The following is a 14,699-nucleotide window of genomic DNA, read 5'->3' as shown; positions in this document are numbered from 1 at the left end:
ATAATTATTGGGGAAATTTAAACACTTATGACATTATTAGTGTACTTTTTTTTTTTTTTTTGAAAATTCGGGAAGGATGAGATTTCGGAAATATTTACCACATCTAATTGAGCTCATGAATTATGGTATTTTAAGATTTAGAATTAATTTAAGAAAACTTTTTTCTTCCGAAAAGCTCATGAATCCTCCCATAATTTGAATCCACCAATTCAGATGCACCTTATAATTACAATTATAATTATATAATAAAATAAACAAAATCAAAACATTATTTTCAGTTTCTACTGGGTTTTGGTTTTCTCCCCAATCCATTATCAAACTTTCTCTGCATTTGGATTCGGCGGCGGTGGCTGCAAACATCAACGTGACAGTTGAAGGGAACAACCTGTTTTTTCTGGGTAATTTACATTATTGGAATTGCTAGATACAAGTGAATTTCTCTCTGATTTGGCTATGACTGAAATTTGCTGCATACTTCAGAGTCATCTAGCATCTCAACAAGGGATTTATGCCTGATTCTGATCGCTTGTTTCGATGGGTATTGATAAAATGAGATTTAAATCATTGAATGATTTACCTTTTGATTTTGTAGATTTATCATGCCTAAAACGTGTTTGATAGAATGTCTGCAATTTGAGGTTATGTCGAGAGCGGTTTATTCTGAGGGCACACTTTTGGTTTACGCTGAAGCTCTATGATTGCTTTTCTATTAACTATAGGTGTTATCTATTTGGAAATTTATTCTTTTTAGCATTCGCAAATAGAGTACGTAATCCTTAGGATGCACAAGCAATTCTTTTGACGTAATTGTTTTCATTCTGTTGTATAGGCTGAAGTCTTTTTAGCTTTAGTGATGAAGGAAGAAGAAATAAATAGATGCCAAATCCAAGAATGGTACCCCAAATTCAAATCCGTAACCATAAAATCCATCATCCATGATCTGCCGGAGTCGTTTGTCGATTATCTTCTTGATGACTCTGGTCCATTCCTGCTTCCTGTTTCCATCTCAAATGATGATGCACTTCCAAATAGAGTACGTAATCCTGAAGATGAAGAAGACTTTGTAGTGTCTGAAGGATCTGATGATGAGGCAGAACAACCTTTTTCTGCCCCTTGTTTCCCTGAATTGGAAATGGAGATCAAAGCATCCATTGAATCACTAGGGGGTGCTGTTTTTCCTAAGCTTAATTGGAGCGCACCTAAAGACTCTTCTTGGATCAGTCCAACGGGGAGCCTAAGGTGTACAACTTTCAATGAAATAGCACTTCTATTTAGGTCGTCTGATTCTCTTGTGACCGACCTCTGCCATGCATATGATTCGTGTAGTGATAAGAGTGCATCAAGGCCAGCATCTTTCTTCCTCGCTCTCCGTAAATGGTATCCATCGATGCTGCCTGAGATGGAATTTCGGTGCTTTGTTTGCAATAAAGTCCTCATTGGAATTTGCCAACGAGAAGTTACTAGCTTTTACCCTGCTCTTCTTGCGAGGAAACCTCTTCTTAAAATGATGATCCGGGAATTCTTTATGGAGAAGGTGCGGGAAAATTTTGAATCTAAAAGTTACACATTTGACATCTATGTCACAAGGGACGAACGCGTGAAGCTCTTGGATTTCAACCCTTGGGGTGCATTCACCCTCCCACTCCTCTTTACTTGGGAGGAACTGGAAGAGAAGATGAAGGAAGAAGATCATGATTTGGAGTTCAGAATTGTGGAGAGTCATCTCAGTATGCGCCCGGGTTTAAAAACCTCAGTTCCATACGATTATTTGGATACAAGTCCTGGAAGTGGGTGGGATCAGTTTTTGAGGAATGCTGATGAAGAATTGAGGCGGCAGAGTAACCCCACTGAAGCTGGTGCGTGACATACAATTTAGTCTGGTTTTAAGCATCACAAACTCGGAGCTTTTCGTTCACAGCAATCCCAAACACTACGTTAGTCACACGTTCAAGCTTTGGCTACAGTAGATTTGCCTAGCCTCCAAGATTGCGATGCTTTTATCCTTTTTATACATTCCAAGTTGTTTAAAATTATTGGATTTTTAACTTGCAGTCCTTTCATTGGATGCAACATCTTATAATACACTGCACAAATATTCACTCAATATTGAGGCATAACGCAAAAGACAGTATTTTATCGAGTTTAACAAAAAAAAAAATTGAATTGAGATTATTGAATATTCATCTCGTGAAACTTGGGATTCTGATATTGTAATGGTATCCATTTGTAGCTTAGATTGTTGGCATGTAAAGCTTCTTTATTCTCCAAATATATTCCATTCGCATTCGAATTAAATAAATGAAACAGCAGAAGGCTAAATGCAAAAAGAATCAAATTCTTTATTTTTCAAATATTAGCTGTAGGAATACAAAGTTATAAGACCACAGTTCTAAAGCACCACTGCATCTGAAACAGTTTTTCATCTGGAAAAAGAAATACAAGATCAAAATCAACAAAATTGTATAGGTGATGTTTGAAGCATTCAAACAGCTTGCTGGTTTATTTCAAAAGTGATATGCTACCTCTCCATTTTCACCCCTTGACTCATGCAGCCATTGGTATTGGAACTTTCCCTGTAGGCGATCCGCGATAGTGTCACTGTCCTCAGTAGCTCTAGGGCACACTAGCCCCAGAAAATGTGAAAGGATTGTGTTAGCCTCGTATATATCATACATGGCAGAAAACAAAATTCATCATTTCGAAAAGGTGAAATGATGGGTAAAAATTGTGCAGCATCAATCCATATCTTACTTACAATGTGATCTATTCACGTCCACCACAATTTTGAACGCATTGAGGAGTTTATGCCAGGAAACTACCTGTTATTTGTTTTGTAGTTTAATATAGGAATCTGCAAGTAGCTCCGAGGCATGATCCTCTCGTATATCTGCGCGGAGTAGCCCCCCAGGCCCCAAGAAACGAACACGGACCAGTTGGTTAGCCTGTGATAGCAGATGGTTTGTTGTAGCATTCGTGATCGATCGAAGTTTGCCGCCTCCATCGGGTGCCGCGCATAGAGGGAAATATTGGGTCCACTACGTACATCGAAATGGTGAAGGGATAGCGATGGAGATACGAGATGACAAGATAGTAAATCAGATATATCTGCACATAAATCAATCTGCAACAGGAACAAAAACAATCCCACCCCTCTTTTGGGAAACACAATTCCCACGTTTGTTCTAGGCGCGATCAGATCGCGAGAAGAAGAAGAAAGCGATGGCTCCAGCCCAGCGCACCCTTCGTCGCCGTCGACTTCTGGGAACCAGTGTCAATCCGGAAACGGCGTGCAGCAGGCCTAGACAAATATTCAGAGGAGAGGGCTATATAATTATTTCGAGAAAAGGGCTATATAATTTTTTTTAATTAAATATCGATACAATCACTTCATCGTCTAAAAATCAAAATTTCAAATTTTTGTAACTAAAAATAATGACATAAACAACAATTGAATCAAAATATAAAAAATAAAACTAAAACTAAAAAAGAACTCGACGAATACTCAAATTTCATGAGTAAGAGATGAATTAATGCATAATATAAATAGAATTTTCAAATTAGGGAAGAATAAATAATATATTTTTGTCACAACAAATCTGACAAAAAATATATATTAAAATATTAACATAAACAAGGAATAGTTATAATCTATTTATATAAAAATCATTTTCATTGTCGAATAATCAAATTACAAGATTTTAGTATATCAAGACCAAAATTTAAATCAATTAAAAAAAATCAACCACAGTGAAAAAATAGACAAAAATAAATCTCATTCAATAAATAAACGAAAGATGATTGACCCAATTTGAATAACTTAACTCATCTGAATGGATCAATTTGACGAAAAAATAGATTTTTGTTTAAATAGAAAGAGACATTTTTTTTACTAAATAAATGATGGGAAAAAAGTTCAAAAAATTGACCACAATTTCGGATTTTAAATAAAATAAATAGACTCATATAATATTTTAAACATAAAAAAATAATACTAAAAAAGAATTTTAAAAAAATTGAGGCCCATGCCAAGGGGAGGCCCTAGGCAGCCGCCTAGGTCGCCTCCCCTTGAAGTCGGCCATGCCCTCGAGCTCGATTCTCTAAATACTAGAATAGAAGCTCGTTCAGTGATTTGATCTAGCCCAGCGCACCTTTTCGTCCCTCGAGCTCGATTTTCTCAATAATGGTGTAACGTCTCCAAAATTTAAACGGCCGATCAGCCCGCATGAATTTCATTTATTTGATTTTAAAAGTTGTAATTTTATAGGTGTTAGATTATAAATATTTTTAATTGTTAAAGTTTATTTATTTTCGAGAAATGAGAAATTATAAGTGACAGACCTGACAACATGCATAATATTAAATGTGATGTTTTTAATTATTTGAGTTATTTTAAAGTTATTTTAATGGGTTATAAGCAAATTATTTTTATTTCTAACGTTTGACGAATTTTAAGTTTTAGAGGACGACGATTGGAGGTTTTCAAGTGAAGAGATACTCGAACATGATATAAGGTAAAATTTAGTGTTTTACAAATTTTTGGGGGTTTTAATTAGCATGGTTTATTTTTAATTCATTTAAGAATAGACCAGATATAAATATAATTAAATTGAATTAGTAGTATGATTTTATAAATTTTAGACCAAATAGTGTATTTTATCAGTTAATAAAATATATGGATTAGATAATTGGAATTTGATAAATACATATATATATATATATATATATCTCGTAAATTAAGGGAATAAATAGTAAATAGGATAATTAATTATAATTAAGGGATATCATTATTAGATAATTAAGGAATAAAAAAAAGGAAAACGTACAATAAAAAAAAAGGAAAAAGAAGAACGATCAGAAGAAAAAAAAATAAAAAAGGGGGGGTGGGGGGTGGGGGGTGGCAGAAACGTGAGAAAAAGTGGGGAGGCGTGAAGAAGAGGTGGCTAGGGCTAGGAAAATTGGTTCCGATCGCGTTTTGGGCACGCTCCAATCCTCGAATCGTTTTCAAATCCTCGATTTCTACGTTTTAAGGTAAGTTTTAATCCGTTTATTTAACTCATCGGTAAAGTTATATATTTTTCAAAGTGTATTTGATGCGATTTGGCTGATAAAAAGTGTTATTTTGATAGATCTACACGTATATGAAAGTTTGAAGATGTAAAGGGGAGTTTATATATAAGCAATAATACGGTTGATATAGGGTTATTATTCACGTATACTATACATATATGTGAACAGTACACGTATTTATACGTGCATGTGTGGTGTGTGTACTATGTGTGTGTGTGTGAGAACGTGTATAGTAAAGTATATATTTTGCTACTGTGTGCATAGGATATTTATTATTATACTACATAAATTTATATAGTAATAAATAATAAATAATGGGGTGTGATGTGTGCACTGTTCATTGGTGTGCGTGGGTTTGAAATTGGAGATTTTGTGGTGTGCTTTGCTGTACATGAGTGCGTGTGTATTCAAGTGTGTGTGTGTATTTTCGTGTGTGGGTGTGTGAGTATTTTCGTTCGTATGCGTGTGTATTCCTGAATTGAGGATTGAGGTAAAGAAGTGAGAAAAATTATTTTTATGGCTTATGGTAAAGCTTCTAAGAGGTTGACGGAGTGTGGATCTAAACTCCTTGGTCATGATGTCCCTCCCAAGAGAAAGACGGAGTGTGGATGTTGGTCATTGAGTCATGATGCCCCTCCACTAGACGAAGTGTAGATGTAGGCTCTAAGGTCATGATGTCCCTCCCAAGAGTAAAACTGAGTGTGAATGTAGGTCTTTGAGTCATAATGCCCCTTCAAAACTTAAAAAGGAAGAGGAAGTTTATGAGCCACAGGTCGCAAGAAAATAATTTATTTTATGAGGTTGAGGTGTATTCTTTGCGATGTGTTTGACATGTATTGAGGTGTAAAGTTGAAGGTTAATGTGTCTCTTTTGCGATGTGTTTGAATGTTTGAAGGTTGTGTTGAGGAATGTGTACTTGTATGCGCATGCTTAAAGTTTTAAGAAAGTTGATGTTAAAGTGTGAAATTAAAGTTTATAGAGTTATTTATATTTGTTATGTCCGAATATTTCTTGCTGAGCAATTAGGCTCACTAGACTTTATCCGACCCCGTTCTTTGCTATTATTTTAAATAAAAACAAATTTTAGTCAGCAACATATTATTATTATTATTATTATTATTTTTAAACATTATTATTTATTTTTAAGTTATTTTAAAGTAAGAAAGAGGATGTTACAAATGGAATAGAAGCTCGTTCAGTGATTTGTTCCAGCCCAGCACATCCTTCGTCCCTCGAGCTCGTTCACCAGGTGATCTCTGCTGCATTCTAAACGAGCATATGTTTTATACATGTTATATATGCTTCCATCAACTGGAATAATGCCATTGTGGTATTATTTTAAATCTAATTTGTTTGTTTCTATAATAGACAAAGCACAATAATTCATCCTAGTGGTGGGGGTGATTTAAAATCTGATTTGTTTGTTTCCCACTCACAGCCAATCAAAATTTTTTTACTACTTTGTATGTTGTTTAATGAGTCATTATATGCCAATACGATTGTATGATTAGTGAATTTGGATGGATAACATATCAATTGGTCAAATTGTGAGTTGTTGTGCTTCTTTATTTCAATTCCCTTCTCCATTAACCTATCAAGAATCAAGGGGAATAAAATTGTTTTTAGTGTGATATTGCAGTTTGTAAGATCATTCTCGGACAATATGAAACTGGGTTCGTGCCTAATCCTTTCTCCCCTTCTCCAATATGAGCCCACACTTCAAAATCTATGGGTCAACATGCTAGAGTCAATTAATTTATTTGGTTGCACTAGTACTTGAATCAGTTTTCTTGAAAAATAAGAATTTTAGCTCCCCAAATATATTGAAAAGTATGCTTAAACTTGTTCAGAGGTGTATTTTTTTTATGTTCACTAAATTTTTAGAAACTATAATGAACTTTAAAATAGACTTTAGAGACGATCAGTATATTATAATGTGTAGAGTAATTTATGGTAATTGTTATTATTATTATTATATGGTTTTATCTTTACTGATAACCGCATTTGTTCATTTTTGGATTTTGCAAATGCAAGTAAATTCAGAATAATTAAAAGCAGCGGTTCGTTTGCATTTCAGAAATTGTAGTAACTTGCATTCAATGATGTCAGATATCTGTCAATTATTATTATGATTGGTTATTTTTTTGTTTTGTGTATTTGATTAAAAATTATTATATAAATGTATATGATCGTCATATTTTACAGACATGGAAGAAAATAGCGGTTATGATCAGTCATACATCTCTCAAGTTGGAGACGATCGATGTCCAAAATTGGAATGAGAATCGAATCGTTGGAGGATGCATTTTCGTTCTACAGCCAATATGCACGAAAATCCGGATTCAACGCGAGAATGAGCAATATCAAAAGAAGCAAGAAGAAGAATGAAGTTATTTGGAAAAAATTGTATGCTTTAAACAAGGGCAGACAGATGAAATCCGATGGAGTAAAGAGGCAAAAATTGATCAACCAAGAAAGGAAAGATCTCGTCGAGACGTTAGATCTGGATGTAAGTCAAAGATTTCATTTATGAAGGAACAAACTGGTCCAGGTTGGGTTGTCACTACTTTTGTGGAAATCCATAATCATCCACTTTCTACGCCTTCAAAGGTGAATTTATTGTGTTCACATCATAGTGTTTCTGCATCAAAGAAAGCACCGAGTCAACAGTTTGCAGAAGCTAATGTCCCAACTTGCCAAAAAATGCGATTAATTGATATAAAATATGGAGGGTCTGAGAACGTAGGTTGTACAGAAAGAGATTTGAGAAATCATCAGAGAAGTCAAAAGGAGGAGCATATGGGTATGGATGCTGAAACATTCATTGATTTCTTTTAATCTGAGAAAAACAAGTGTTCGATTTTTTTCTTTGATTATGACACTGACTCAGACAACAGAATTAGTAGGTGTTTTTGGGCAGATTCTGTGTCAAGGAGGGCAAACATTTTCTTTGGCGATGTAGTGGTGTTTGATACAACATATAACACTAACAAATATGGGATGATTTTTGCACCTTTTGTAAGAGTTAATCATCACAGTCAGACCATTCTCTTTGGTTGTGAATTTTTGAGTGACGAAAAAACAAAATATTTTGTTTGGTTTCTAAATAAGTTCAAAGAAGCAATGTCAAAGGTGCACCAAAATTGATCATTACTGATTAGGATCCTGTCATGACCAAAGCCATAACACAAGTTTTTCCCCAAAGAGTGCATCAATACTTTTTGTGGCACATTTTAAACAAATTTTCTGATAAATTGAATCCTACGATTTTTCGTGACCATTACCAAAGCATAAGGAATGTCATTGTACATTCAACAACAACTGATGAATTTGAGGAGTCATGGAAAGGGGTTATGGAGTCTGCTAACTTGGTCCAAAATGATTGGCTGAATTTGATGTATGAGTTGCGACATAGGTGGGTGCCAGCTTATTTCCTACATGTATTTTCCGCAGGGATGTCAAGTAGTCAAAGATCAGAAAGTTCACATGTTTTTTTCAAGAGATACGTCTCTAATAAGAATGCATTGATGGATTTTATTATCCGTTTCAATAAGGCACTCCGGAACCAAAGATACAATGAGTTAGTCTCAGATCATATTGATATGAATGAACGTCCCAAGATAATGTCAAATTGGTCAATGGAATCTCAAATGGTGAAAGTTTACACAAAAACTAAATGGTTGAAGTTCCAAAAAAAAGTCGGTGAGAGACATCGTTATTATGTGGAATAAGTATCTGGTGAAATCGTGTTTGGGGTTTACAATGTAATGAATTTTCAAGGTTTTTCTCCGTCAAAACCAAGGGTGCTTACCCCTGACGTACAGAGAAATGATATATATTATAGTTGTATGAAATTTCAGTTTGATGGTATTTTGTGCAGACATATGTTAGCATTTTTCCGTGTCAACCAAGTTTTCCACTTGACTGATAAGTATATTCTCAAACGCTGGACACAAGGTGCAAAAGTTGGACAGTTATTTCCTCTGTATGAGCAAAATGTGATAGACGATCCAGAGAGGTGTTTGATGTCAAGACATTGGAATTTATCTTTTAGATTTTTGGCTTTAGTAGATGTTGCATCTTTGGCTGAAGAGGGAACAAAATTCTTGAATGAACAATTTGATCATATTGACAGCAAAAATGAAGGAGACGAATATTAGCATACCATCAAGGAATGCAAGTGAAAGTAGGAGAACCGTGGATGGGGCCATTAGTATCATTGATCCTTCGATGATCTCCTTCGATGATTTCAATCTCTTCCCACACCCCTTTGTTCTTATTTGATCTCCTTCGATGATTTCAATCTCTTCCCACACCCCTTTGTTCTTATTTCACAAGGATAAATGATACTAATGGTCCCATCTACGGTTCTCGTACTTTCACTTGCATTTCTTGATGGTATGTTAATATTCGTCTCCTTCATTTTGTAGTCAATATGATCAAATTTTTCATTCAAGAATTTTGTCCCCTCTTCAGTCAAAGATGCAACATCTACTAAAGCGGAAGATCTAAAAGATAAATTCCAATTTCTTGACATCAAACATCTCTCCGGATCGTCTAACACATTTTGCTCAGATGGATGAAATAATTCTAAAATTTTTGCACCTTGTGTCCAGCGTTTGAGAATATACTTATCAAGCAAGTGGAACACTTGGTTGACACGGAAAAATGCTAACATATGCCTGCACGGAATACCATCAAATTGAAATTTTATACAACTACAATATATATCATTTCTCTTAACGTCATGGGTAAGCACCCTTGTTTTTGACGAAGAAGAACCTTGAAAATTCATTACATTGTAAAATCCAAACACGATTCCACCAGATACTTGTTCCACATAATAACGATGACTCTCACCGACTTCTTTTTGAAATTCCAACCATTTAGTTTTTGTGTAAACTTTTACCATTTTAGATTCCATTGACCAATTTGACATTATCTTGGGATTCTCATTCATATCAATATGATCTGCGACTAAATCATCGTGTCTTTGGTTCCGGAGTGCCTTATTGAAACGGATAATAAAATTCATCAATGCATTCTTATTATGTACCTCTTGAAAAAATACGTGAACTTTCTGATCTTTGACTACTTGACATCCCTGCATAAAATACATGTAGGAAATAAGCTGGCACCCACTTATGTCGCAACTCATACATCAAATTTAGCCAATCATTTTGAACCAATTTAGCAGACTCCATAACCCCTTTTACATGACTCCTCAAATTCATCAGTTGTTGTTGAATGTACAATGACATTCCTTATGTTTTGTTAATGGTCATGGAAAATCACAGGACTCAATTTATCTGAAAATTTGTTTAAAATGTGCCACAGACAATATTGATGCACTGTTTGGGGAAAAACTTGTACTATGGCTTTGGTCATGACAGGATACTAATCAGTAATGATCAATTTTGGTACACCATTTGGCAATGTTTCTAGGAACTTATTTAGAAACCAAACAAAAGATTTCTATTTATTCGCCACTCAGAAATTCACAACCAAAGAGAATGGTCTGACTGTGATGATTATCTCTTGCAAAAGGTGCGAAAATCATCCCATATTTGTTGGTGTTATATGTTGTATCAAACACCACTACATCGCCAAAGACAATATTTGTCCTCCTTGACACAGAATCTGTCCAAAAACACCTACTAAATCTGTTGTCTGGGTCGTTGTCATAATCAAAGAAAAAAGTGGAACACTTGTCTTTCTCAGATTGAAAGAAATCAATGAATGTTTCAGCATCCATACCCATATGCTCTTCCCTTAGACTTCTCTGATGGTTTCTCAAATCTCTTTCTGTACAACCTACGTTCTCAGGCCCTCCACATTCTATATCAAATAATCGCATTTATTGGAAAATTGGGACATTAGCTTCTGCAAATTGTTGACTCAGTGCTTTCTTTGATGCAGAAACACTACGATGTGAACGTAACAAATGAACCTTTGAAGGAGTAGAAAGTGGATGATTATGGATTTCCACAAAAGTACTGACAACCCAACCCGGACCAGTTTGTTCCTTCAAAAAGTGAAATCTTTGACTTACATCCAGATCTAACGTCTCGACGAGCTCTTTCCTTTCTTGGTTGATCAGTTTTTGCCTCTTTACTCCATCGGATTTCATCTGTCTGCCCTTGTTTAAAGCATACAATTTTTTCCCAAATAACTTCATTCGTCTTCTTACTTCTCTTACTATTGCTCATTCTCGCGTTGAATCCGGATTCTCGTGCATATTGGTTGTAGAACGAAAATGCATCCTCCAATGATTCGAATCTCATTCCAATTTTGGGCTTTCGATTGTCTCCCACTTGAGGGATGTATGACTGATCATCGCCGCTATTTTCTTCCATGTCTGTAAAATATGACGATCATATATATTTATATAATAATTTTTAATCAAATACACAAAACAAATAAATTAACCAATCATAATAATAATTGAAAGATACCTGTCATCATTGAATGCAAGTTACTATAATTCATGGAATGAAAACGAACCACTGCTTTTAATTATTCTGAATTTACTTGCATTTGCAAAATCCAAAAATGAACAAATGCGGTTATTAGTAAAGATAAAACCATATAATAATAATAATAACAATTACCATAAATTACTCTACACATTATAATATATTGATCGTCTCTAAAGTAGTGATCATAAAAAAATACACCTCTGAACAAGTTTAAGCATATTTTTCAATATATTTGGGGAGCTAAAATTCTTATTTTTCAAGAAAACCATTTCAATTACTTGTGCAACCAAATAAATTAATTGACTCTAGCGTGTTGACCCATAGATTTTGAAGTGTGGGCTCATATCGGAGAAGGAGAGAAAGGATTAGGCACGAACCCAATTGCATATTGTCCGAGAATGATCTTACAAATGGCAAGATCACACTATTGAACAATTTTATTCCCCCTTTATTCTTGATAGGTTAATGGAAAAGGGAATTGAAATAAAGAAGCACAACAACTCATAATTTGGCCAATTGATTTGTTATATATCCATCCAAATTCACTAATCAAACAATCATATTGGCATATAATGACTCATTAAACAACATACAAAGTGGGAAAAAAATTTTGATTGACTGTGAGTGGGAAACAAACAAATCAGATTTTAAATCACCCCCACAACTAGAATGAATTATTGTGCTTTGCCTATTATAGAAACAAACAAATCAGATTTAAATGATACCACAATGACATTATTCTAATCGATGGAATCATATATAACACGTATAAAGCATATGCTCGTTTAGAATGCACCAGAGATCACCTGGTGAACGAACTCGAGTGACGAAGGGTGCGCTGGGCTGGAGAAAATCACTGAACGAGTTTCTATTCCATTATTGAGAGAATCGAGCTCGAGGGACGAAGGATGCGCTGGGCAGGATAAAATCACTAAACGAGATTCTATTCCAGTATTGAGAGTATCGAGCTCGAGGGATGAAAGCTGCATGTCATTTTCGGATTGATACTGGTTCCCGGAATTCGATGGTGGCGAAGGGTGCGCTGGGCTGGAGTCTTCGCTTTCTTCTTCTTCTCGCGATCTGATCGCTCCCTAGAACAAATGTGGGAATTGTGTTTCTGAAAAGGGGGGATTTTCGTACCTATTTCCACATAAAACTCTAAATAATTAATAAAAAAAAAATAAGACACATGGTTGGCGCCCCAATTTCTCCTACACCCTTGGGTGCAGTGGAACAAAGTTATATATAATATATCAAATTTCAATTCCGATAATCTACGGCTATCCATAAGACAATGACCTCAATTATATATATATATATATATGGATAGCCGTAGATTATCGGAATTGAAATTTGATTTGTGTCTAACTGTTGTTCTCACTATTTGTGATTGACTATATTACACTCTATATTGATTAAATTTTCTCTTTTTTTTATGGGTAGAGCTGTCAATTTGGGTTAGGTCCGTCGGGTCGGTCCGCCCCCTGCATAATTTAATTGGGTTGGGTTGAAATTTTTTCAACCCAACTAAAGGTGGGCCAACCCGCGCAGGTCGTGGGCCTAGGAGTGTCAGCCCACGGTAGGCCTGTGTTGGCATGTGGGTTGGAGAATATTTTTTATTTTTATTTTACTTTTATTGTGATATATATATTTTTTAATGAAAGTTGTGAATTTTTTTATATTAATTTTTTTATATAAAATTTATACATATGAAATCAATAATTAAAAATTTTATTAATATGTTTTTATTAATATTCATGAAATGAAATAAAATTTTTAATTAATTATAATTATATTTATTTATTTTTATTTGTAGTGAGTTAACCCGTGGGCCGGCCCGCCTAACCCACAACCCACCTTGGGTTGGGTTGGGTTGGGTTGAGGATTTCCTATCCATCGGGATGGTTGGCTGGCCCGCTCTCGACCCCATCAAAGATTGGGTTTTTGGTGGGTCGGCCCGTCACACCATGGGTTGACACGTCTTACAGCTCTATTTATAGATAATTCATTTTTGTCACATATGCAAGAGAAGAGAATTTGAGGTCATGAAAGGATGAAACATTAAGTGCGGCTGCGAAAGCTCCGCAGTCCGGGGCCAGCTAATGATGTGAAAACTCCGTAAGCCTTATTATCCTTGTTTACAAGGACGTCTTAATTCTCTTATAATAATCACTTTGGAAAGTTAATGTTAATCGATTTTATGTGTTGATACACAAAATAATTTGTTCTCTCTAATAAAAAGCTGAAGTTAGTGCATGAACAATCTGAAACATATATTCTTTTTCAAAAATCGTGTAAAACCAATAAAGAAGGAGAAAATATCCGGTGATATTCCCTGTTTATGCGATTCAAGAGTGTCACTAAATGCATTTTTTTACTTAGTAATATCAGGATATGTTAATCATTTTGCTCATTTACTTTGGTCTTGTATTTTGTAGTTTCTCTAATCATTCCCTAATTCTTTCTGCCTGTTCTTGAGCTTTCTTTGATAGGTATTCAAAATGGCAGGAAAAATTCACTTGTAAATGTTGTCAAGTTATAAGTAAATAAATGCACTTGCATTTACTGTCTCTCTCGCTTTTTTTGTTAGACTGGTGGATATAGCGAAGACATGTTCCCTATGGTAACTTTTCTGCCTGAATTCAAATTAGTGATGATATCTAGTTATTGTTATTTATCTTCTAGATTGGCTTTGAATATCCGAGTCGGAATTTTTTTTTTATCATTCAGGTAGGATTTAATATGCGGAAGGTTACTAAAGGGAATGTTACAATAATATACGGATGAATTGGAAGAAAATGGTGAGTTTAATATCTCTTGAATGCATGGAGAAGAAAGTATTAACGTGCTTAGTATTTTGTAAGTTTATTTGTATGACCCTTTTACCTTGTTTCTACATGAGTGAGACTATGCTCCACCAGGTGTGCTATGGTAGAGCTAAGCCCTTGGATCATGGGAGGGCCCACACGTCCACATGTTTCATGTGGGCCCTATTGATCCAAGGGCTTAGTCTCACCCTTTCTACATCAACTTGTATTCTACTCAAGACATTTCCCATTTCTGACAAATTCTTGTGGCCATGATGATTTTCTATCAGGTTCTGATTTATTGCGCGATTAGGTTATTTCTGTCACAAGGAAGACATTTTTGAAC

At 35.0% G+C, this 14,699-nt stretch overlaps 1 protein-coding gene and 1 long non-coding RNA gene across 2 annotated transcripts; one reads left to right on the top strand and one right to left on the bottom strand.

The window, feature by feature from the left end:
* Positions 1-154: 154 nt before the first annotated feature.
* On the top strand, positions 155-2,220 carry LOC140875305 (uncharacterized). The gene is made up of 2 exons (XM_073278967.1): positions 155-398; positions 830-2,220. Exon 2 carries the CDS (start codon positions 854-856, stop codon positions 1,862-1,864), a length of 1,011 nt encoding a protein of 336 aa, XP_073135068.1. The 5' UTR covers positions 155-398; positions 830-853; the 3' UTR covers positions 1,865-2,220.
* Positions 2,221-2,360: 140 nt separating this feature from the next.
* LOC140876424 (uncharacterized) lies at positions 2,361-3,280 on the bottom strand. The gene is made up of 3 exons (XR_012148787.1): positions 2,756-3,280; positions 2,523-2,623; positions 2,361-2,423 (listed from the first exon to the last, which is right to left on the bottom strand). It is a non-coding gene; the product is annotated as an uncharacterized lncRNA (long non-coding RNA).
* Positions 3,281-14,699: the final 11,419 nt, after the last annotated feature.

The sequence above is a fragment of the Henckelia pumila genome, chromosome 1 (assembly GCF_033568475.1).
Source record: "Henckelia pumila isolate YLH828 chromosome 1, ASM3356847v2, whole genome shotgun sequence".
NCBI lineage: Eukaryota > Viridiplantae > Streptophyta > Magnoliopsida > Lamiales > Gesneriaceae > Henckelia > Henckelia pumila.
Note: the sequence above shows the minus strand (reverse complement) of the source record. Positions and strands in the feature narration are given on the sequence as shown.

Coding starts and splice junctions, on each gene's coding strand:
- LOC140875305 (XM_073278967.1), top strand. CDS start 854: ATGAAGGAAGAAGAAATAAATAGATGCCAAATCCAAGAATGGTACCCC.